A 24,687-nucleotide genomic window follows, 5' to 3' on the forward strand; every position below is an offset into this window, starting at 1 on the left:
TAAATTACCTGTTTCTCCAGTAGGCTACATGTGTGTCAGTATAGACTAATCTAATGCCCGTCATTCAGTGTGGTACGAGAATAGCCAGGCTACTTAAGACGCYGGGCTTCTGGAAAGGAAGTGACAAATACTCGCTACACACAATCGGCAGATTAGCCTTGAGGTCAGTAATCTGGTTTCAGCACCATGGATAGTGACACTCGCGGCCAAACAGCGCGCGATCATTCATTCGAGATACACATTTGGATTTGTTTGAGAAGTTATTTTTTAATTGCTAAACACTGCTAAAACAACGTATTTTCTAATCTCGATTGTGTAAAATGTAGGCATGTGAAGTTTTTGTTCTTTTTTCTTGAATTTCTACTCACGGCTCACTTTGGGTTGAATTAGGCTAAAATAATCACAAAAAGGAGGACCAGCATAGGAGGTGGACCAGCATAGGGGGTGGACCAGCGAGTTGATAAAGGGAAGCAAGGTTTAATGGTATGTGAGTGAGAGGTTAAGGGCGGAGAGAGAAGGTGATAGTGAATAGGGCTGCGCGCTCAAGCGGGAGTGCGCGCGGACAGCAAATCGGTCGGAGACTGGAGTCGCAAGGATGGAGATACGACCAGATAGGTTTAAAATCGTCGCGGGCCAGACCCTCGGAAAATTACATAAGTAAGTTTAAACAACAGCTTTATTACTTTTTCTGTGTGGTTTATTGGTGCAAACTGTGTAGCCTACTTTGTTATCGTAGCGCGTGAAATCCAGATTAGCGCCGTTCTTGATTTTTATTACAAAATAGTCACTTGTCATCCCGCCCGGCATGCATTTAGAGTTTATATAGAGTTTAAATATATGTATATTCAAGTAACCTAGGCCTATTAAGCTTGTAAAAGATCAGGGATGACTTTTATCTGCACTTTTRGCTAAAAAGGAACCGGTGGGCCGGCCGGTAGACAAATTTGGCTGTAGGTTATGGAATAGCAAGATGCCCAAAGGCCTGAGCGGGGTTGGTTGACCTGACGAAACATCTGTTTGCAATGATCAATTTGGTCTTTCTGWCAATTTCGTAAAACCAACATTTTTTACATTTGAGGCAACTCTAACTGAGTAAAATGAAAGATAGGCATAGCCTACATTTTTATTTATGTTCAGGGATGTATTTTACGAGTAGCCAACTGTTTTTAATGTGGGTTATTTGATTMTCTTTCATGTTAAATTGTTAATTTCAAAAAGGTTTATGGTTGCTCTAATAGAAAATATTTGATTTCCATCGTGTGTAAATGTATAGCTTCTGTTCTATGTCAACTGTCAGAGCAAGGACATTGCAAAGAGGTACTTAGCTATCTCAATTACCTCGTACCCCTCCCTGCACATAGACTCGGTACTGGTACTCCCTGTATTAGCCATGTTATTTTTACTCGTTATTTTTATTCGTAAATCACTTTGTATTTAGTCCTCGTGTCACTATTTCTGTTATTATTATTGTATTTTATTATGTATCTTTAACTCTGCATTGTTGGAAAATTACCCKTAAGTAAACATTTCACTGTTAGTTTACACCCGTTGTTTACGAAGCATATGACGAATACAATTTGATTTGAAGGATAGCTAACTAGATTAATTTAATTCAGGCCCTATTAATATCGACGTGGGAATGTCCTCACCTTTACCTGTTAACTTGAGACCGTTTTCGTTCCGTCCATTCTAAAGTCTATAAATAGGTCTTACCTCAAATAGTTTCCTAAAGGCTAGATTTTAACTTACAGTATCTTCGAGTTCACGGACGTTTTCTGTAGGCCGAACCTAAATAAAGAACTTAGCCTCAGCTCACTTAGGTGCGCAAAGCTCAGTCAGCTTGTGATGGGATGGATGGATGAAGAGGCCTAATAGCCAACATTAGTTTCWTCTAATTTGACATGTAAATGATTTTATATAGATAGACCATGATGATCTAAACATTATTATAAACTGGATGGTTTGAGCCCTGAATGCTGATTGGCTGAAAGCCATAACATATCAGACAGATATGAAGAAAATATAAAATAATTTAATGTTCTAATTACGTTGGTAACCAGTTTAAAATAGCAATAAGGCACCTCAGGGGTTTGTGGTATATGGCCAATATACCACGGATAATGACTGTATCCACCCCGAGTTGCATCATGCTTAATAACACCCCTTAGCCATTGAACATACCGCTTCAAATTCGTGGATTCGGCTATTTCAGCCACACCCCTTGATGGCAGGTGTATAAAATCGAGCACACAGCCATGCAATCTCCATTGACAAACATTGGAAATAGAATGGCCCGTACTGAAGAGCTTAGTGACTTTCAATGTGGCACCGTCATAGGATGCCACCTTTACTATAAGTCAGTTAGTAAAATTTCTGCCCTGCTAGAGCTGCCCCGGTCAACTGTAAGTGCTGTTGGAAAAGGCTAGGAGCAACAATGGCTCAGCCGCAAAGTGGTAGGTCACACAAGCTCACAGAACTGGACTGTCGAGTGCTGAAGCGCATAGYGCGTGAAAATTGTCTGTCCTCGGTTGCAACACTCACTACCGAGTTCCAAACTGCCTCTTGAAACAACGTCAGCGCAATAATTTCCATGGCTGAGCAGCTGCACACAAGCCTAAGATCACCATGCRCAATGCCAATAGTTGGCTGGAGTGTTGTAAAGCTCGCCTTCATTAGACTCTGGAGTAGCAGAAACGCATTCTCTGGAGTGAGGAATCACGCTTCCCCATCTGGCAGTCCAATTCCAATGGACGAATCTGAGTTGTGCAGATGCCAGGGGAAYGMTACCTTCCCCAATGCATAGTGCCAACTGTAAAGTTGGGTGGAGGATAAATAATGGTCTGGGGCTGTTTTTCATGGTTCAGGCTAGGCCCCTTAGTTCCAGTGAGTGGAAATCTTAACACTAAAGCAGGGGTGGGCAACTCCAGTCATCGAGGGCCTGACTGGTGTCACACTTTTTCTCCATCCCTAGCAAACACAGCTGATTAATCAAATTGCATTCTAAACTGAAGATCATGATTAGGTGGTTATTGGAGTCAGGTGTGTTAGCTGGGGCTGGGGCAAAACTGTGACACCAATCAAGCCCTCAAGGACTGGAATTACCTACCCCTGTACTACAGCATGCAATGACATTGTAGACGATTCTGTGCTTCCAACTTTGTGGCAACGGTTTGGGGAAGGCCCTTTCCAGTTTCAGCATGACAATGCCCCCGTGCACAAAGCGAGGTCCATGCAGAAATGGTTTGTCGAGAACGGTGTAGACGGATTGACTGGCGTGGACAGAACCCTGACCTCAACTCCATCTAACACCTTTGGGATGAATTGTAAAGCCGACTGTGAGCCAGGCCTAATCGCCCAACATCGTGCCGACCTTGCTAATGCTCTTGTGGCTGAATGGAAGAAGTCCCCGCAGCAATGTTCCAATATCTAGTGGAAAGCCTTCCCAGAAGAGTGGAGGCTGTTATAACGGCAAAGGAGGGACCAACTCCTTATTAATGCCCATGATTTTGGAAGGAGATGTTCAACGAGCAGGTGGTCCACATACATTTGTCCATGTAGTGAATATATATGCACTACCGTTCAAAAGGTTGGGGTCACTTAGAAATGTCCTTGTTTTTTGAAAGAAAAGCCATTTTTTGTCCATTAAAATTACATCTAATTGATCAGAAATACAGTGTAGACATTGTTAATGATGTAAATGACTATTGTAGCTGGAAACGGCTGAATTTTTATGGAATATCTACACAGACGTACATTTTGTGGATTCAAACAGGCTCAAATGGCCAGAAACAAAGAACTTTCTTCTGAAACTCTTCAGTGTATTTCTTGTCTGAGAAATGGAGACTCTTCCATGACTATTGGAGACTATTCCATGCGAGAAATTGCCAAGAAACTGAAGATCTCGTACAACGCTGTGTACTACTCCCTTCACAGAACAGCGCAAACTGGCTCTAACCAGAAATAGAAAGAGGAGTGGGAGGCCCCGGTGTACAACTAAGCAAGAGGACAATTACATTAACGTGTCCAGTTTGAGAAACAGACGCTTCACACAGTCCTCAACTGGCAGCTTCATTAAAAGTAACCCGCAAAACACCAGTCTCAACGTCAACAGTGACGAGGCGACTCTGGGATGCTGGCCTTACTACAAGATGAGACACTCTCTCACTTTCTAAAAGTTCTAAAAACAAATATACTGTAGTTCTCGTTATAGCCTCCATTATGCCACCTCTTTGTGTTTGAAACTTGCAGAGAGCAAAAGAGGTGGCATTAAATGGAGGCTATAGCCTAGAATGACTGTATTCCTATTTTAATTCTGTTTTGCTTTTAAGTCATTGAAAGTGTGTAGTGTTAGGCATTTGGGTGGACAAATCGGCCATTGTTTTTCCATTGGAATTTGGTTCTGATTTTAGATGTTTGAAAGTATACTGATAACACTTTTGGAAATTCAACTAATTTTGGCTGTCTTTTGAAGTGGTTGAATATACAGTCGTGGCCAAAAGTTTTGAGAATGACCAAATATTAATTTTCACAAAGTCTGCTGCCTCAGTGTCTTTCGATATTTGTCAGATGTTTACTATGGAATACTGAAGTATAATTCAAGCATTTCATAAGTGTCAAAGGCTTTTTTGACAATTACATGAAGTTGATGCAAAGAGTCATATTGCAGTGTTGACCCTCTTTTTCAAGACCTCTGCAATCCGCCGCTGGCAATGCTGTCAATTAACTTCTGGGCCACATCGCTGACTGATGGCAGCCATTCTTGCATAATCAATGCTTGGAGTTTGTCAGTAATTTGTGGGTTTGTGTGTTCCACCCGCCTCTGAGGATTGACCACAAGTTCTCAATGGGATGAAGGTCTGGGGAGTTTCCTGGCCATGGACCCAAAATATCGATGTTTTGTTCCCCGAGCCACTTAGTTATCACTTTTGCCTTATGGCAAGGTGCTCCATCATGCTGGAAAAGGCATTGTTCGTCACCAAACTGTTCCTGGATGGTTGGGAGAAGTTGCTCTCGGAGGATGTGTTGGTACCATTCTTTATTTATGGCAGTGTTCTTAGGCAAAATTGTGAGTAAGCCCACTCCCTTGGCTGAGAAGCAGCCCCACACATGAATGGTCTCAGGATGCTTTACTGTTGGCATGACACAGGACTGATGGTAGCGCTCACCTTGTCTTCTCCGGACAAGCTTTTTTCCGGATGCACCAAACTATCGGAAAGGGGATTCATCAGAGAAAATGACTTTACCCCAGTCCTCAACAGTCCAATCCCTGTACCTTTTGCAGAATATCAGTCTGTCCCTGATGTTTTTCCTGGAGAGAAGTGGCTTCTTTGACGCCCTTCTTGTCACCAAGCCATCCTCCAAAAGTCTTCGCCTCACTGTGCGTGCAGATGCACTCACACCTGCCTACTGCCATTCCTGAGCAAGCTCTGTACTGGTGGTGCCCCGATCCCGCAGCTGCATCAACTTTAGGAGACGGTCCTGGCGCTTGCTGGACTTTCTTGGGCGCACTGAAGCCTTCTTCACAACAATTGAACCATTCTCCTTGAAGTTCTTGATGATCCGATAAATGGTTGATTTAGGTGCAATTTTACAGGCAGCAATATCCTTGCCTGTGAAGCCCTTTTTGTGCAAAGCAATGATGATGGTACGTGTATCCTTGCAGGTAACCATGGTTGACAGAGGAAGAACAATGATTCCAAGCACCACCCTCCTTTTGAAACTTTCAGTCTGTTATTCGAACTCAATCAGCATGAGAGAGTGATCTCCAGCCTTGTCCTCGTCAACACTCACACCTGTGTTAACGAGAGAATCACTGACATGATGTCAGCTGGTCCTTTTGTGGCAGGACTGAAATGCAGTGGAAATGTTTTTGGGGGATTCAGTTCATTTGCATGGCAAAGAGGGACTTTGCAATTAATTTTAATTAATCTGATCACTCTTCATAACATTCTGGAGTATATGCAAATTGCCATCATACAAACTAAGGCAGCAGTTTTTATGAAAATTAATATTTGTGTCATTCTCAAAACTTTTGGCCACAACTGTAGGTTGCAATCTCATTGTTCAACGTCTCAACCAAATATTATCAAATTATCCACGTTGAAATGACGTGGTGTGCCCAGTCGAATTGGTCTCTGCAAGTTTCAAACATAACGAGGTGGCATTAAATGGAGGCTATAGCCTAGAACTACTGTATCTTCGTTCTTGGAACTTTATGAAGGAGGAGACATRAAGTTTCATCTAAGTTTATGCTTTGTTCATATTTTACCCTGCAATAATCATGGTTATTTTACTGTAATGACACGATAACAAATCAAATCAAATTTGATTTGTCACATGCGCCTAATACAACAGGTGTTGACCTTACCGTGGAAATTCCGTTCATCGTAAAGGATCGGACCAAGGATCGACAAAAACAATAAAGAACAAACGAAACGAAGCGTGACAAGTACCCCCCTCAAAGGGTACGGACTCCCCGGCCGCAAACCTGAACCTATAGGGGAGGTCTGGGTGGGCATCTCCCTCGGTGGCGGCTCCGGTTCGGGACGCAAGCCCGCTCCTACGCTGACCCCTCCGCTTCTGTGGAACCGGACCGTGGGTCATCGCCGGAGGCTCTGAACTGGGAAACACCGCTGGAGGCTCTGGACTGCAGCTCGTCGCTGAAGACTCCGGACTGGCAGATCATCGCTGGAGACCCGGACCGGGGGGACCGTTGCTGGGGGCCCAGGAACGGGGGATCGTCGCTGGGGGTCCCGGACCGTGGACCGTCGCTGAAGATTCCGGACTGCAGAATGTCGCCTGGAGACGCCGGACCGGGGACCGTCGCTGGAGACTCGGACCGTGGACCGTCTAGGAGGTTCCGGACCGTGGACCGTCTCAGGAGGTTCCGGACCGTGGACCCGTCTTAGGAGGCCGAACCTGGACGTCTCAGGGAGTCGACTGTGAAACATCGCCGGAGCTCCGTACCGGGAACTGTCGCCGGAAGCTCTGGACCGGGAACTGTCGCAGGAAGCTCTGGCCGAAACTGCGCCGGAAGCTCTGGACCGGGAACTGTCGCCGGAAGCTCTGGACCGGGAACTTTGCCGGGGAGCTCTGGACCGGGAACTGTCGCCGGAAGCTCTGGACTGTGGAGGCGCACTGGAGGCCTGATGCGTGGTGCCGGCACTGGTGGTACCAGGCTGATGACACGCACCTCAGGGCAAATGCGGGGAGGAGGCACAGGACGTACTGGACTGTGGAGGCGCACTGAAGACACAGTACGTATTGCCGGCCAGGATACTGGGCCGTGGAGACGCACTGGAGGTCTGGAGCGTAGAGCTTGCACAACGCGTCCTGGCTGGATGCTCACTTTAGCCCGGCAAGTGCAGCGCGGTGGCACAGGACACACTGGGCTGTGAAGACGCACTGGGGATACAGCGCGTAAAGCCGGCGCAGGATATCCTGGTCCGAAGAGGTGTACTGGAGACCAGGAGCGCTGAGCCGGCACAACCCGTCCTGGCTGGATGCCCACTCTAGCGCGGCAAATCTGGGGAGCTGGAATAGAGCGCACTGGGCCATGAATGCGCACTGGAGCCTACCTCCGCCAATCTCCCCATGTGCCCCCCCCAAAAAAAATATTTTGGGGCTGCCTCTCGTGCTTCCGTCGTTGCCTTGACTCCTCATATCGTCGCCGTTCCTCTTTCGCTGCCTCCGCCTGCTTCCATGGCAGGGTCTTGTCCCCTGCCATTACCTCCTCTCAGGTCCAGGATGTCCTCCACTCCCTTTTCTCCCGGGCCCATGATCCCTGCTCCTCCTGGTCACGCTGCTTGGTCCGTTTGTGGTGGGATCTTCTGTCACGTTCGTCGTAAGGATCGGACCAAGACGCAGCTTGGTATGCGTACATATTCAATTTATTAAATGAACACCGAACAAAAACAATAAAGAACAAACGAAACGTGAAGCTATAGAAAAAAAATTGTGCTGACAGGCAACTAAACATAGACAAGATCCCACACCAGAAAGTGGGGAAAAAGGGCTGCCTAAATATGATCCCCAATCAGAGACAACGATAAACAGCTGTCTCTGATTGGGAACCATATCAGGCCAACATAGAAATACACAACATAGAATGTACAAAAACCCTAGACATGCAAAAACTAGAGTACCCACCCTAGTCACACCCTGACCTAACCAAAATATAAAGAAAAACAGGGATATCTAAGGTCAGGGCRTGACAGGAAATGCTTCCTTACAAGCCCTTAACCAACAATGCAGTTTAAAAAAAATAGTTATGAAAATATTTACTAAATAAAATAAAAAAAGTAACATAATAAAATAACAATAACAAGGCTATATACAGGGGGTACAACAAGCTGATCTCTATGTGGCTTTGGACCAAGAGTTTGTATGCATTTTAGGGTTTTTATGTGTGCAAAAGAATGGTATGCACTGAGTGTACAAAACATTAGGAACACCTTCCTAATATTGAGTTGCACCCCCTTTTGCCCTCAGAGCAGCCTCAATKCGTTGGGGCATTTGACTCTACAAGGTGTCGAAAGCGTTGCACAGGGATTCAAGTTGGCTGGATGTCCTTTGGTGGTGGACCATTCCTAATACACACAKGAAACTGTTGAGTGTAAAAAATAAAACAGCAGCGTTGCAGTTCTTGACACACTTAAACCAGTGCGCCTGGCACCTACTACCATACCCCGTTCAAAGGCACTTAAAAAGGCACTGTGTTCCTAATGTTTTGTCCACCCAGTGTATAGCCTATTGTGTTCAGCTGGTCAGCTAAGTACTGTCACATTGTAAAAGTAGACCATCATTGTAAATAAGAATTTGTTCTTAACTGACTTGCCTAGTTAAATAAAGGTTAAAGTAAAACTAAATACAAAAAAAGCATTTGGAATTGGCCTAGGCCTACATGCAATGAAAGTTAGATCAGCAGCTAATTTGCCTAGTGAGATGCAGTGTGACCACTTGAGAGAGCTGGCTACTCTGCTCAAGAAATGTGAAAGACACATCTTTCATAAGGGAACATAATGTTTGTTTGGCGTGACCACGATGCAAGAAAAGGTATGATGAATCTTCAGAAACATTGGATGGATATCGGAGCGCAAAGAGTTTGCGGTCTCTCTTTTTCTCAGGATTTTGAAGATGCATCTAAACACACAAATCCTCTCCCGAAATAACCCTCCCCCTCCAAGCTGTTGGCCCACATAAATCCCAATCACCATATACCCCTCTCTCTCTTTCTCTCTTTCTCTCTCTCTATCTCTCTCACTTCAATTCAGTTCAAAGGGCTTTATTGGCATGGGAAACTTGTTTACATTGCCAAAGCAAGTGAAATAGATAATTAACAAAAGTGAAATAAACAATCATCAATGTACAGTAGGTCTAAACAGTACACTCAAAAAAGTTTMAAAGGAATAGAGACATATGAAATGTCATATTATGGCTATGTGCAGTGTTGTAACAATGTGCAAATACTTGAAGTACAAAAGGGAAAATAAATCAACAGAAATACGTATTTACAATCTTGTATTTACAATCTCTCTTTCTCTTTCTTTCAGTAGCCTACACCTCTCCAGGTTCGCCCCGTTCGATAACTCGTCATTGTCCCTTCCCCTCCCCCAAAAGCATTTACACTCAGGATTACTGTAGGCTATTGCCTTACGCGATAGTGTCCGGTAAACCCTCACTTCCTCAGCACGTGTGTGCGCGGAGGTGTTTCCCAGAGGTGTTGGTTTGTGGCTAGGTTAACGAGCATATGCATATCAATATAAAGTTGGAGTTGTTATGTGTGCATTTATGTGACATTTACTACGCCATAGCAATAGTTCTCTTTATACGTATATGTTTTAGGTTGCCAGACTCATTCAATTAATTTGGATTGTGTTGTGTGCGGAAAAGTCTAAGAATTATGTTGTAAATATTGTAGCAAAAATGATTTGGCTTTAAAGGAAAAAGTCCCAAAATGTTTTGACTGTCAGCAATCAAGTTTTCAATATATTTAACTTTCAAAATACAGAAATCATCCTGTATGATGCATTTTTCATATGACGCAAAATGCATCATACAGGGATGATGTCTGTATTTTGAAAGTTAACATATCTTGAAAACTTGATTGCTGACAAACAAAACATTTTAGGCTATGTCAACCATGGACTAATGAAACAAATACCAAAAGATCGTTTTTTGGGTGGAATTTTCCTTTAACGTGACATTGCTCTCTGYGAGTTTCAAACACAAAGAGGTGGCATTAAAATGGAGGCTTTTGCCTAGAACTACAGTATCTTTGTTTTTAGAACTTTTAGAAAGGACGAGAGAGTGTCTCATCTTSTAGTATAGTAACAACTCAAGTGCCCCTAATTTGATATTACCAATCCATGTCATAATTCGTAATTTACAAAAMATTGTATAAACAGTTGCATAATKACTTATCTATAACTGCTTTTTTATATTTCAGATACTCTGGACAGACAGACATTGGGTTGACATTGTCCTCAGGACAGAGAGTAGATCCAGCTGTTTTGTCAAGCATCGGGGTCTTAACAATATCACATTTAGCTGCTGAATGCAATTCAAATTCTTAAGGCCCTTGCCCACATGGTGATAATACTCTGGGACATTTTCTGCAGATTAACTTGTGTCTGCGGTATAGTTTGTCTTATTAACACAACCCACTGGGCACACACACTGGTTGAATCAAAGTTGTTTCCACGTCATTTCAATTAAAGTCCTTTGAACCAACGTGGAATAGATGTTGAATTGATGTCTGTGCCACGTGGGAAGTAGCCAGTGTTTTGTGACCATGTGATGTCATGTCATTTTCACAAAATATTATCAGTCACCAATCAGCCATCTTTTGTGAGTTTAGAGCTGAGTTTTCATAAATCAAATCAAAAATTGRAGAATGTTTCTGAAGCTCATTTTGGCCCAGTACAGTGTGTGGATTGTTGAGAGAAGAAGATGTTTGGTTATTGTATTCATAGAGATGTATTTTAATTTCTAAATCTATGATTGTATTATTCAAGAGAGAGTTCCATTGCCCTCCGCTTACTTTTCACTCTGTGTTGAAAGGTTTTCCTATGCCATTTCACATTTTTCTCAACAAGTGACTTCACTATTCCATTGTGTATTCAGAAGTCTGCAACCTCATATCAAGAGGGTCTGTGTCATATTCAGGTGGTACGGTATCTTGAAAATAATTCCCATTCTAGTTGCTCCCCAGATCTAGTCCTACTCCTCATGTACATTACAACTGATTCTTCAATCATCTTAACCTGTTGATTGAACTCTGAACTGCAATGCTGAACTGTCCTCACGTCAGTGTMCTTGACGAATGAATTAAGAGATTAAGTTGGAGAGAACCTGGTATACTCATTGGACAAACCAGTGAACAAGTATTCAGAGTCATTGACCTCTATTTCATTTCCTCTCCTGTAATATGTCTCAAAGAGTTTTGTGCAGAAAGACATCCACATTTACTACACAGGTACGTATCATTCTGTCAGTTTGTGTGATATTATTTAGAGAGTCAAAACGAGAGGAGTTAGTGAAGAGCCAAGGATTTAAAGGGCTATACGTCTCGGGGCCAGACGAAGGCAACCGGAAGTTGAGACATGGAGGAAAAAAGACAGAAAAGGAAATGCATTTAAAAAATCTAAGCATCTGCTGCAATGATATAAAATGAGCACTGGCCTGTCTTCTACTTCATTACTATGGGACAGYTGGCTCCTAGSACTTTTTCAGCGGTTATTTGCAAGACTAGTGTTGAGCACGTTTCACCTTGAACACATTTCATAAACACCTGACAGGTATCAAAAGGACATTGTTTCACCTGCACAGATGTGTCCTTCTATATGCGATCCTGTTTAGACAGGGAGTGATTTCTCAAGACGCAGAAAGGGGAATTGGTGTTAGAGGAACAGTCGTGCAAGATGGGTGTGACAATGTGAGAGGAGAGGGAATTGAGGACGGGAGGCAGGGACTGAGACGAGACCAAAAAGATGAACGAGGGACAGGAAGAATAGAAAGAAAGAGAGGCCCACTAAGACAGAAATAGGAGGAGATATGAATAATTAATCGTCAGCGAAAGTCATTAATACTTAATCAATGTCGAAGAATGTTGGAGCCATTGCTTGTGTGAACTGTTATTGGTAAAGGCACCATAGTGGTAGTCTGGCTGATACCAAATTCAAAGTCCTCCTGACTTCAGAGTCTGGAAAGACTGTTTTGATGTTGTCGGCACACTGCGTCGATAATGAAGGGTGCTGTGCTTTTACTGGTTGGTTCTCCTTCGTCTCTTTCTCACTCAAACCCACACGCACAGCCATGGACAGCCCCTGAGCGCTGTCCCCTTCCATTACAACGGTTGGATTTTCAAATCCAAACAACAAGAGGTCTCAACCCCCCCAAGATAAAAAAAATAAATAAAAAAAAACATTTGAGAGAACTAATCAATACATCCCCTCAATTTCTGAGCGACTATTGCATTATCAAACGGCTTTCGGTCCAGACCAGCGTGTCACAGCTCTCCCTCGATGTAAGTCACGTGGGACGCGTCAGCCAGGCTACCGTAGTGGCACCCGTTTTGTGGATGTTGCTTCCTCCCATGTGTTGGCGTACACAGGTTCCGCATACCACAGCAGTTGTCGACTTGCCGCAATGCACAGTTTGTGAACTATAGTTTGATGCCAAATATGGTATAAAGTTTGCTCTCAAAGGTGTAATAGAGGACATATCTATTTTACCCATGCACCATTCTCAAGCCTCCACATAGGAAGCTCACCTTCTAAAATGGCCTTGCATGTTGATGGGGTGACAGACACACACCTTTTGTGCCCAGTGACAGTGCTGCTGTGTGACAGATCGCTATGACATTGTGACATTGGTCTACATACTGCTTTGGTGACACTGTCAGTAGATTACCCTAGCTTGATTTATCATGGTTTTGACAGGACCTGGGTAGTCTGTCTCAGTAGATATTGCCCTGGTGGTTCTGAAATTCTGGTCAAGTTTCTGGTAGGTAAGGATATCAGAGCATTGACCCAGTATGATAAATACTTTTGTCTTGATATGGACAAATGTATCAAAAAATGTCTTCTGTACCGTTTTCAGAGACTATATTTGCGAGACATCCCGTCTAAGCATCACCTTTCCCTGTTTCYTGTGAAGCTTTTTACCTTAAACAGCAGTTTCCTCCTTCCACTTCATATTACGTTGTTTCTGATACGTCTGTAAAATGACAAAAGTGAGATTTTGGAGGGATGAAAAGGTCTGGGCAAAAAAAAGTATAACATATCAAATCACAGTTCAAGGCGGTACCCATTTTTTTTACCATTCCCAAGAACTATACCCAACTAGCTAAAATATATACAAAGCCAATAGTCTGATTCCTCAGACGAGAAACGGTCAACTTTGCAGTTCAAACAATACTGGCTTCACCACTGRCTGATTGACAGTTTAGTGTTCTACCGTTTCCTACAGTCTGCTCTTAACCAATGGCTCTCCTTCCCCCTAATCACTTGAGCATTAAATACGTATGACCAGAATGTAAATAAAGCAGGGGCATATGAAACCTCAGTCTCCCCCACATCTCCCCATATTCCCTGGCCTTGCAGCAGAGGTACAGCCTCGCACTGGGGCCGGGCAGATCTCATGCTTAATGGATGATGTGCCTCGGCTGAATACATATTTGATGTTTCCCAGACTGGAGGCTGGCACAGGTCGTTAGCATGTTTGCTCAGTGAGCTGGATGAGTCGGGAGAGAGCAGGAGAGAGCGGGGTGGGSCTTGAGATCTGCCAAAGAGACAAGTACTGTTTTCACCTCATGGTTTTAGCTCTACTGTACCACAGCCTGCCAGCCAAGGCCTTATCACTGCAAGCCATGGCTTGGCCAAGGTGACATTGAAGTGGCCAGAGGTGGTTGACATTTTTTAAAGAGGTTTACAGGAAGGAAAGTCTCAGTCTTGGATGAGTCTTGATTTTTACACAATGGAAATATGTTTGTGTTGTCAAGCATAGCAATTAAAATACATTAGCAATTAATACAACCTCATGGACATTTAATACCATGCAAAATAACTTGCATAACTGGCCAGCAGCATACCACCCTGCATCCCACTGCTGGTTTGCTTCTGAAGCTAAGCAGGGTTGGTCCTGGTCAGTCCCTGGATGGGAGTCAAGATGCTGCTGGAAGTGGTTTTGGAGGGCCAGAAGGAGGCACTCTTTCCTCTAGTCTAAAAAAATAAATCCCAATACCACAGGGCAGTGACTTCCCTGTGTAGGGTGCTGTCTTTTGGATGGGACATTAAACGGGTGTCCTGACTCTCTGAGGTCATTAAAAGATCCCATGGCACTTATCGTAAGAGTAGGGGTGTTAACCCCGGTGTCCTGGCTAAATTCCCAATCTGACCCTCAAACCACCATGGTCACCTAAGAATCCACAGTTTACAATTGGCTCATTCATCCCCCTCCTCTCCCCTGTAACTATTCCCCAGGTCGTTGCTGTAAATGAGAACGTGTTCTCAGTCAACTTACCTGGTAAAATAACGGATAATTAAAAAATAAATAATAATAATAATGCATGGAARACACACACACACCTACACAATCATACCGCCGACTGATGCTAACAAGAATATGCAGGTAACTGCCAAAATAAAGGAAACACTTGAGTAAATGAGGGTACAAAGTACAATGAAAGCAGGTGCTTCCACACAGGTGTGGTTCCTGAGCAGTTCCTAAGTAATTAACCATCATGCCATGTATAAAAATGCTGGGCAGCCCCAGTTGCCCATTATTTTGGCTACCATGGCTGTGCTCACTTAGGATGACAATGCCCCCATCAACAGGGCACGAGTGGTCACTGAATGGTTTGATGAGCATGAAAACGATGGAAACCATATGCCATGATCATCTCAATMACCAGATCTCAACCCAGGAGCGGTGCCTGAGACACCAAATTATGGACTTTTTYGYGGAAGAAKRGTGCCGCATCCCTCCAATAGAGTTCCAGACACTTATAGAATCTATGCAAAGGCATATTGAAGCTGCTCTGGTKGCTCGTGGTGCCCCAATGCCCTATTAACACACTTTGTGTAGGTGTTTCCTTTATTTTGKCAGTTACTTGTAAATGTAACATATGTCTCCAAATACTTTTAATTAATATCAACAAAATTCTCGACCGTGCAATGTTGCTGAATCATGTCTCTTTGCCGTCTGTATGTTACAGCTGTCGCTGTAAGWCACAAGCCAACTGTCTCTATATATACAGTATATATTCTCTCCTCTTTGTTYTCAGAATCCTAGAGAAGCGSCAGGAAAATGGCGAGACCATCGAGCTCACCGATGAGGGCCAGGCAGTTATCGTGGAGGAGAAGGAGATGCCCGTGGTGGACTGCACCTGCTTCGGCCTGCCACGGCGCTACATCATCGCCATCCTTTCCGGCCTGGGCTTCTGCATCTCTTTCGGCATCCGATGCAACTTGGGCGTGGCCATCGTCAGCATGGTCAACAACCAAACCATCTACAAGGGTGACAAACCAATCCTCGTGGTGAGTCCAAGAGTCAGAGATATACAGTAAAAAAAGGGTTGTAAAAGGGTTATTTGAGGACGGGTAGTGTYCTATACTGAACAAAAATATAAACGCAACATGCAAMAATTTCAACCATTTTAYTGAGTTATAGTTCATATRAGATAATCAGTYAATTGAAATACATTTATTAGGCCCTAATCTATSRATTTCACATGACTGGGAAGGGGCGCAGCCATGGTTGGGCCTGGGAGGGAACAGGCCCACCCACTGGGGAGCCAGGCCCAGCCAATCAGAATTAGTTTTTCCCAATAAAAGGGCTTTATTRTAGACATAAATAMTCCTCAATTTCATCAGCAGTCCAGGTGGCTGGTCTCAGACGATCCCACAGGTGAAGAAGCCGGATGTGGTGGCCCTGGGCTGGCTTGGTTACACGTAGTCTGCGGTTGTGAGGCCGGCTGGACGTAYTGACAAATTCTCTAAAACGATGTTGGAGGTGGCTTATGGTAGAGAATTGAACATTCAGTTCTCTGGCAACAGCYCTGTTGGACATTCCTGTAGTCAGCATGCTAATTGCATGCTCCCTCAAAACTTGAGACATCTGTGGCATTGTGTTGTGTGACAAAACTGCACATTTTAGAGTAGCCTTTATTGTCCCCAGCACAAGGTGCACCTGTRTAATGATCATGCTGTTTAATCAGCTTCTTGATATGACACACTTTTCAGGTGGATGGATTATCTTGGCAAAGGATAAATGCTCACTAACAGAGATGTAAACATATTTGTGCACAACATTTGAAAGAAATTAACTTTTTATACGTATGGAACATTTCTGGGATCTTTTATTTCAGCTTATGAAACTGGGACCAACACTTATATTTTTGTTCAGTATTCATGGAACCTTTTCCATCGTTTGAGTGTTCTTTGTTGGATGAAACGTTCTCCCAGAAACCAAAAATGGTTCTCCTACAAGGACAAGCCAAAGAACCCTTTATGGTTCTAGGTAGCACCTTTGTTTCCATGAGTGATATGTGTGACTTTTTGGGAGACTGAATCCCTATTGTCAGTGATGGTATTGTATGCTCTCAAAGAGTCAGAGAGTTGAACCAATCTGGTTGGTTTGGCTTTACCTCCTTCTCCTAAATGGATAATGATAATGACCTTATTGACCAGCAAACACGAGACGCATGCCATGTTGCGCTAGCTAAAAGAGGTTTGTTACAGCTAGTGTAAACGTTCATCTATCGCAATTAAATAGTTTGATTGTCAACTTTGTCTTTTATTGGGTTGATAAGGCTTTGATTAATGCCATTGAAGGGTGATAGTAAGAGTTGCCTACTTTGGTTTAGCGATCTCACACATATTTTTTTCCTTCCCCTTTCTTTGCCTTGAACTCTCCTTTAATTTTTTTCTCACTCTCTCCATAGAAAGCTCAGTTCAACTGGGAACCAGAAACGGTTGGAATGATCCATGGGTCATTTTTCTGGGGATACATAGTAACCCAAATACCCGGGGGATTCATCTGTCAAAAATTTGCAGCCAACAGGTCAGCTGCTTATACTTATATGTGAATAATATGCTGTGAATATTTCAATAACTATTATTGTACAGTCTTAGAAAAAGGGTTCCAAGAGGGTTCTTTGACTGTCTCCATAAGAGAACCCTTTTTGGTTCCAGGTATAACACTTTTGGGTTCCATGTAGAACCCTCTGTGGAAAGGGTTCTACATGGAACCCAAAAGAACCCAAAAGGGTTTTACCTGGAACTAAAAGGTTTCTATCTGGAACCAATAAGGGTTCCTGGTAAAAGGGTTCTCCTATTGGTACAGCCAAAGAACCCTTTTAGGTTCTAGATAGCACTTTTTTTTCTAAGAGTGTAGGTACATATCTGATTCTATTCCCTCTTTTTTCTCCTCTATCACGCAGAGTCTTTGGCTTTGCCATAGTGGCCACCTCATGCCTGAATATGTTGATCCCTTCGGCAGCACGAACTCACATTGCCTGTGTTATCCTTGTCAGGATATGTCAAGGACTCGTGGAGGTGCTTGGCTACATTCCATGGCTTTCCCTAGCACACATCAGTGTTCACTATGCTGACAACTGATTGTTTTCTCTATGGTGAACTGRTCACTGGCCATGTGTCATACATGACGAGAAGGTTTTATTTCTCGTGTAGAGTRCATTTCACCTGAAACACCCTATGAGAGAAAGAGTTACACCAGGAAGTGATGTCATGGATTTTAGGAGAGAAAGAAAACCTCATAAATTATGACATGGTCAGTGGCCAGTTCACCATAGAGAAAACAATCAGTTGATCAATCAAACAATCAAACCTTTCAGTATAACCTTGCAGTATAACTGCAAATATGAAAAGTTCCTGGTCACTTAACTGTAATTCTTTCTCTCGCAGGGTGTTTCATACCCAGCGTGCCACGGCATCTGGGCAAAATGGGCCCCACCTCTTGAAAGAAGTCGATTGGCCACGACAGCGTTTTGTGGTGAGGTCAACTCACTCTTCTGTCATCCTCTCTCYTGTCTTTGTCTGGGCACTACAAAGGGTCACAGTTGTGCTCTCTACTACAATTAATATAACTTATTGCGATGACTTAATTCTCCATGATCCTATATGACTGGAACCATCTCAACATCTACTTTGACTATTTATACCATTGTAATCATTAATAATCATGCTAGGATTGCTYAAGATAGTAGTTCTAGTTCCAAAGCAATGTTGTTTATTGATGTGCACTTCCATATGACTGACCTTTCTGTCTCACTCATGTTTGAGTGTGTCTGCCTCTGTATCTCAGGGTCCTATGCAGGAGCCGTGATAGCCATGCCACTGGCTGGAGTTCTAGTCCAGTATTCAGGGTGGTCATCTGTTTTCTATGTTTATGGTTAGTAACCTCTGTCATAACTGTTCCCAACTTAAAGTGATACAGGTGTATGATATTAATTGTATCACCCTGTTGCAGGAGAACTTTCCCGCAATGCAGGACATTTTAAACTTGTAGTGTATTTAAGGTTTAAAAAGGCTTCTGAAATTTGTAATTTTCACTTTGAAATTTGAACTGATTTCCCCTTACAAAAAATCTTTCAACCCCTACAAAAATGTCAATTAATTACAACCCTCATAATAATACACATTTCCTCTTGCTGCAGGATTATATTCCTGCTTTAGCAAAATGGCTCAGATTAAGATCCTACATGTGTAGTTCACTTTTATGTGAAGTTAAGCTTATCTTCGACTGTGGTTGTTTCCTCCAAACCGTTTTAAAAAGTTTGCTGCAGGGTTGTGGTCAATTCCATTTAAACTTCAGTCAATTCAAAATGTGGACCAAACTCCAATTTAAATTCACATTTTTCCTTATTGAAAAGCATTGAAGAGAGTTTGAATGTTAGTGTACTTCATGAATTGAAATGGAATTGAACACAACCCTGGTTATCTGGGTATTTAGCAAAGTCCTAAATCTCCTGGCTAGCATTTTTGGAGAATGTAGCAATGCTAGTGGAAATGGATTGTATCGGTTAGCGGTGCAAAAGTGAACAATCCTTCAGTTTAGTTCAAGTATGCAAATGCTACAAAGGCTTATGAATTGGTTGTGAAACGTATGCACTGTAGCTCTGACTCTCAGTCTGTCCTAGCTTTAAGAAACCTCATTTTCTCTATTCTTACTCTTTTCTCTCTACTCGTTCCACTCTACCTTCAAACCTCCCAGGCAGCTTTGGGATCTTCTGGTATCTCTTTTGGATCCTGGTGTCGTACGAGAGCCCGGCAGCCCACCCCACCATCACAGAACAGGAGCGGAAATACATTGAGGAGGCTATCGGAATGTCAGCCGCTAACTCTACACCTGTTACGGTTAGTCTAGACCAATTCTACTATGCACTAACTCGCTTCTAAGCTAAACATCACTTTGTTTCACTTCCTCTGCAGATCCACTTTTCATGCCCCCTCATTGCTGTGTTCTGACAATGTGATTTAGGGGTTTTGAGCCTTTAAACTAATATTTATTTTTAACAGTGTCTTCATCTGAAGTGGCAYGCTATGGCCAAAAGTAGTGCACTATATAGGGGATATGGTGTCTTTTAGAACACACAATGGAATCATGATAAGATGATCACGATCAACCCTGGTCTCAATGTGGTGGCTGTTACAAAAGCTGTAAAGTGATAGTTCACTCAAATTACAAAATGACACGTTGGTCTCCTTACCCCTGTAAGCAATCTATGGACAAAGTATGACAGCAATCCATGCTTTGGTTTAGTTTCCCTGGCACTGTTTCCAAATGCTAGCACAAATGGCACAAATCCCATGCAAGTCATGGTATTTACAGATGTAGGATCTTAATTTGATCACTCTTTTGTTGCACAACAGGAAATGCAAGCTTGTAGAGTATTCAATGTTTAAAAAGGCTTCTAAAGTGTGTAATTTCCACTTTAAAATGTCAGACTTGATTTGCCCTAACAAAAGATATATCAACCCCTACTAAAAATGTACATTTATTATAGACCACATAGTAATTCACATTTCCTGCTGTAGCAAACTGGCTCAAAATTAAGATCCTACATATGTATAGTAGCATTTTTCTCACATCATTTACAACTCATCTGWAAGTGACTTTGTTGAGATACACAATACATTTTAGATAATTTAGAATGATTTGGTCATAATACGCAAAACGTTTTAATGTCGGTATCTTGTATTCGGTATTCTGTCCAGTATCTACTCAATGTTTTATTTGTATTTTACCATGCACTTTTGCCTGCCTMCTTACTGTAAATTGAATGTTCTCTGGTCCTTCTAGAAATGGAACACGCCTTGGAGAGCCTTTTTCACTTCGATGCCAGTCTACGCCATCATCGTGGCCAATTTCTGTAGAAGCTGGACCTTCTACTTGCTCCTCATCAGCCAACCTGCATACTTTGAAGAAGTGTTTGGGTTTGAGATTAGCAAGGTGACTAAGACAAGGAATATCCATGTAAATCTGGCCTAGAGCTAGTACTGTGCTGGTGCAGGTTTATGTGGCCCTATGTGAACCCAGGGTTGTGTAATCCCGGGGTGCACAAATGGCCTTTTTAGCTTTTCTTATGAGGACTACTAACAAGTACTGTTATGCTCCTCTAAGACTGGTTTTATTTGTTGTACAGTACTAAATATCCTCCACTCTCTGGCCACCTCCTATCCACCCCTCCACCTCTCATCCCAGGTGGGCTTGGTGTCGGCTCTCCCCCATCTAGTGATGACCATCATTGTGCCGATCGGTGGCCAGCTGGCTGACTACCTGCGCACAAACAAAATCATGAGCACCACCAACGTCCGGAAGATGATGAACTGCGGAGGTAAGAGAGGAGGGTGAAAAGAGGAGGTGGAAAAGAGGAGGGTGAAAAGAGGTGGAAAAGAAGAGGAAGGAAAGAGGAGGAAGGAAAAGCCAGAAGCGGGCAGCAGAAGCAGGCGACAGGGCAAGACATGTCTTTGATTTAGTGATTAGCTATCAAGTGTTGCTTTTTAAGAACCGTGAAAGATTATTGGTTTGTTCGTATCAGCCGTTCATTGACCGCTCGTGCCAGTTTTGTCATATATAACCAAAGACTACTTTTACATGAACAAAACTACTCAGCTAGAAGGAAAAATAGAAGGTAAAAAAAGTTTCACCMAAAAATGTAAGAGAGATATTTACTTGGAAAATACAACACCTCGTTTTGTAGTAACCATGGTGTCCGGTCGGTGCGTGAGGAAACGATCACTGCATAAGGCAAATGATGACTTACAGTAACGCAGCATTGCTTGCCACAGTAGACWATTTTTGAACTGCAGAGAATACAGGAGTGAGGGGAATGAGAAGCGTATACATATCTATATCACTGTGGGAAGCTGAACCACATAGAGCCACATTTCGGGCAGACTGCACTCAATACCTTTTAACTAGAAGGAAACAAAAGAAAAAAAATCTTAAAGAACAATATCCTCTATCAAGTTTCACCACTGTCTTCGTGTGCTGTTTTATCCCCGTTCATTTACCTGAGTATTGAAAGAATGCTACCTTGATTCTTGACTTCCTCCATATTTGTTTATGTGTCTTAACTTTCTYGTGATAGGTTTCGGAATGGAAGCCACCCTGCTGCTAGTGGTTGGGTTTTCTCATACGAAAGTTGTGGCTATCACCTTTTTGGTTCTGGCTGTGGGCTTCAGCGGGTTCGCTATTTCAGGTGAGACTTTGGTTGTTATCTTTTACATATCTCTCATATACACTACATGGCCAAAAGTATGTGGACACATGCTTGTCAAACATCTCCTTCCAAAATCATGGACATTAGTATGGAGTTGGTCCCCCTTTGATGCTTAAACAGCCTCCACTCTTCTGGGAAGGCTTCCACTAGATGTTGGAACATTGCTGCGGGGACTTCCATTCAGCCACAAGAGAATTAGTGATGTTGGGCACTGATGTTGGGTGATTAGGCCTGGCTCGGCGTTCCAATTCATCCCATAGGTGTTCGATGGGGTTGAGGTCAGGGCTCTGTGCAGGCCAGTCAAGTTCTTCCACAACAATCTCGACAAACCATTTCTGTATGGACCTCGCTTTGTGCACAGGGGCATTGTCATGCTGAAACAGGAAGGGCCTTCCTGAAATTCTTGTCACARAGTTGGAAGCACAGAATTGTCTACAATGTTATTGTATGCTGTAGTGATTTCCCTTTACTAGGCTCTGTTGCAGCCGGCCGCGACCGGGAGACCCATGGGGCGGCGCACAATTGGCCCAGCGTTGTCCGGGTTAGGGGAGGGTTTGGTCGGCAGGGAAGTCCTTGTCCTATCGCGCACTAGCGACTCCTGTGGCGGGCCGGGCGCAGTGCAAGCTGACATGGTCGCCAGGTGTACGGTGTTTCCTCCGACACATTGGTGTGGCTGGCTTCCGGGTTAAGTGGGCATTGTATCAAGAAGYAGTGCAGCTTKGTTGGRTTGTGTTTCGGAGGACGCACGGCTCTTGACCTTCGCCTCTCCCGAGTCCGTATGGGAGTTGCAGCGATGAGACAAGACTGTAACTACCAATTGGATACCACAAAATTGGGGAGAAAAATGAGTAAAAAATAAATAATAATAAATACAAATATTTCCCTTTACTGGAACTAAGGGGCTTAGCCCAAACCATGAAAAACAGCCACAGACCATTATTCCTCCTCCACCAAACTTTACAGTTGGCCCTATGCATTGGGGCAGGTAGCGTTCTCCTGGCATCCGCCAAACCCWGATTCGTCCGTCGGACTGCCGATGGTGAAGCGAGATTCATCACTCCAGAGAACGCGTTTCCACTGCTCAAGAGTCTAATGTCGGCGAGCTTTACWCCACTCCAGCYGACGCTTGGCATTGCGCATGGTGATCTTAGGCTTGTGTGCGGCTGCTCGGCCATGGAAACCAATTTCATAAAGCTCCTAAAGAACAGTTATTGTGCTGACATTGCTTCCAAAGGCAGTTTTGGAACTCGGTAGGTAGTGTTGCAACCAAGGACAGACGATTTTTACACGTTACGTGCTTCTGCACTCGGCAGTTCCGTTCTGTGAGCTTGTGTGGCCTACCACTTTGCAGCTGAGCCRTTGTTGCTCCTAGACATTTCCACTTCASAATAACAGSACTTACAGTTGACCGTGGCAGCTCTAGCAGCRCAGAAATTTGACAAACTGACTTGTTGGAAAGGTGGCATCCTATGAAGGCGCCACATTGGAAGTCACTGAGCTCTTCAGCACGGGCCATTCTACTGCCAACGTTTGTCTATGGAAATGTCATGGCTGTGTGCTTGATTTTGTACACCTGTCAGCAACGGGAGTGGCTGAAATAGTCGAATCCACTAATTTGAAGAGGTGTCCACATAGTTCTCTTACCTCTCAGTCTTCCGTTATTCTCTCCTCAAGACAGGTTTTGGCAGGTTTCTCACGCAACAGATCAGAGAGTTCACTCCAGCTCCTCACAGAAACGGATAAGCTCCGTCAGCAGRACAGCTAACCTTGAATTGTCCGTAGAGAATTGCATAATCTCTCAAGCTCAGTTATTTAGGGGATTGTCTTTGCTATCTGACATACTGTAGAGTTTGGCTACTATTATATCATACTTCTTGAAAGTTGATGGTCTGTGTCGGTACAACAACAACAACAATGACAACAACAATTTATTGGGGACCTTTCTCTCTGTTTCCCCATTAGGCTTCAATGTGAACCACCTGGACATTGCTCCCCGCTATGCCAGTATCCTCATGGGCATCTCCAACGGGGTGGGCACTCTGTCTGGCATGGTGTGCCCGCTCATTGTTGGTGCCATGACCAAACATAAGGTACCAAATGACTCTGCTTCTACATTACACCATACAGCACACTGCCTACTGCATACCCATTACTAACTATCACACATCCTATAAATCATTATCTATGGAGGGCTAATAGATACACATTCTTATTCAATATTCATCCCTCTTGTATCACTTGTTTTAGTTATTTCTCTCACTCCCAATTCATTCTCTTTTTATTTTCTCTCTCTCTCCCTCACACACACACACACACACACAACCACACACACACACACACACACACACACCACACACACAACACACACACACACACACACACACACAACACCACACACACACAACGCCACGCACACACTCTCCATCTTTATCCCGCGTCTATCAATCACATTAGGTATTTCACTGTACTTCTGCACGTGACAATAAAACTCCTTTATCTTTCTCCCTCCCTCTCTCGCCTTAGTCGCGGGAAGAGTGGCAGTACGTGGTTTCTCATTGCTGCACTCGTTCATTACGGTGGTGTTATATTCTATGGTATGTATTCTGTCTGTTTTCTTTTCCCCCCCTCCCCTATCGTCGCCCATCATAATGAAGCTGTATAATGATGCAACAATTGTTTGAATTGACCCTGAAGTAAATGAATGTGTTTCAATTGTATGACGAGCAAGCTAGATTATTAATTGAAAATCAAACATGTATTGTATTGATATTCGCTCTTGCACGATTGTATTCCATATTGTCCTAATATTAACATATAATGAAGTTCGTTCCCAATTTTTTTTATTCCTTATATTAATTTTGTATTCATTTATTTTTATTTACCCTTTATTTAACTAGGCATGCAACCCTTTAGYGTTGAACTGCATAATCTAGATCCAA

The 24,687-nt window shown here is 43.3% G+C and overlaps 1 protein-coding gene across 1 annotated transcript in view; it reads left to right on the forward strand.

Moving 5' to 3' along the window:
* The first annotated feature begins 205 nt into the window (after positions 1-205).
* The window catches only part of LOC111978335 (vesicular glutamate transporter 1-like), a 32,937-nt gene continuing 8,455 nt past the window's right edge, over positions 206-24,687 (forward strand). The window contains 13 exon segments of the mRNA XM_024008344.2: positions 206-657; positions 15,287-15,539; positions 16,946-17,064; positions 17,444-17,558; positions 17,928-18,015; positions 18,328-18,414; positions 19,237-19,379; positions 20,326-20,475; positions 20,728-20,860; positions 21,617-21,727; positions 23,711-23,838; positions 24,272-24,295; positions 24,297-24,342. Coding sequence (XP_023864112.1) covers positions 596-657; positions 15,287-15,539; positions 16,946-17,064; positions 17,444-17,558; positions 17,928-18,015; positions 18,328-18,414; positions 19,237-19,379; positions 20,326-20,475; positions 20,728-20,860; positions 21,617-21,727; positions 23,711-23,838; positions 24,272-24,295; positions 24,297-24,342 — 1,459 coding nt within the window. The 5' untranslated portion in view covers positions 206-595.

The sequence above is a fragment of the Salvelinus sp. IW2-2015 genome, linkage group LG18 (assembly GCF_002910315.2).
Source record: "Salvelinus sp. IW2-2015 linkage group LG18, ASM291031v2, whole genome shotgun sequence".
Taxonomy (NCBI): domain Eukaryota; kingdom Metazoa; phylum Chordata; class Actinopteri; order Salmoniformes; family Salmonidae; genus Salvelinus; species Salvelinus sp. IW2-2015.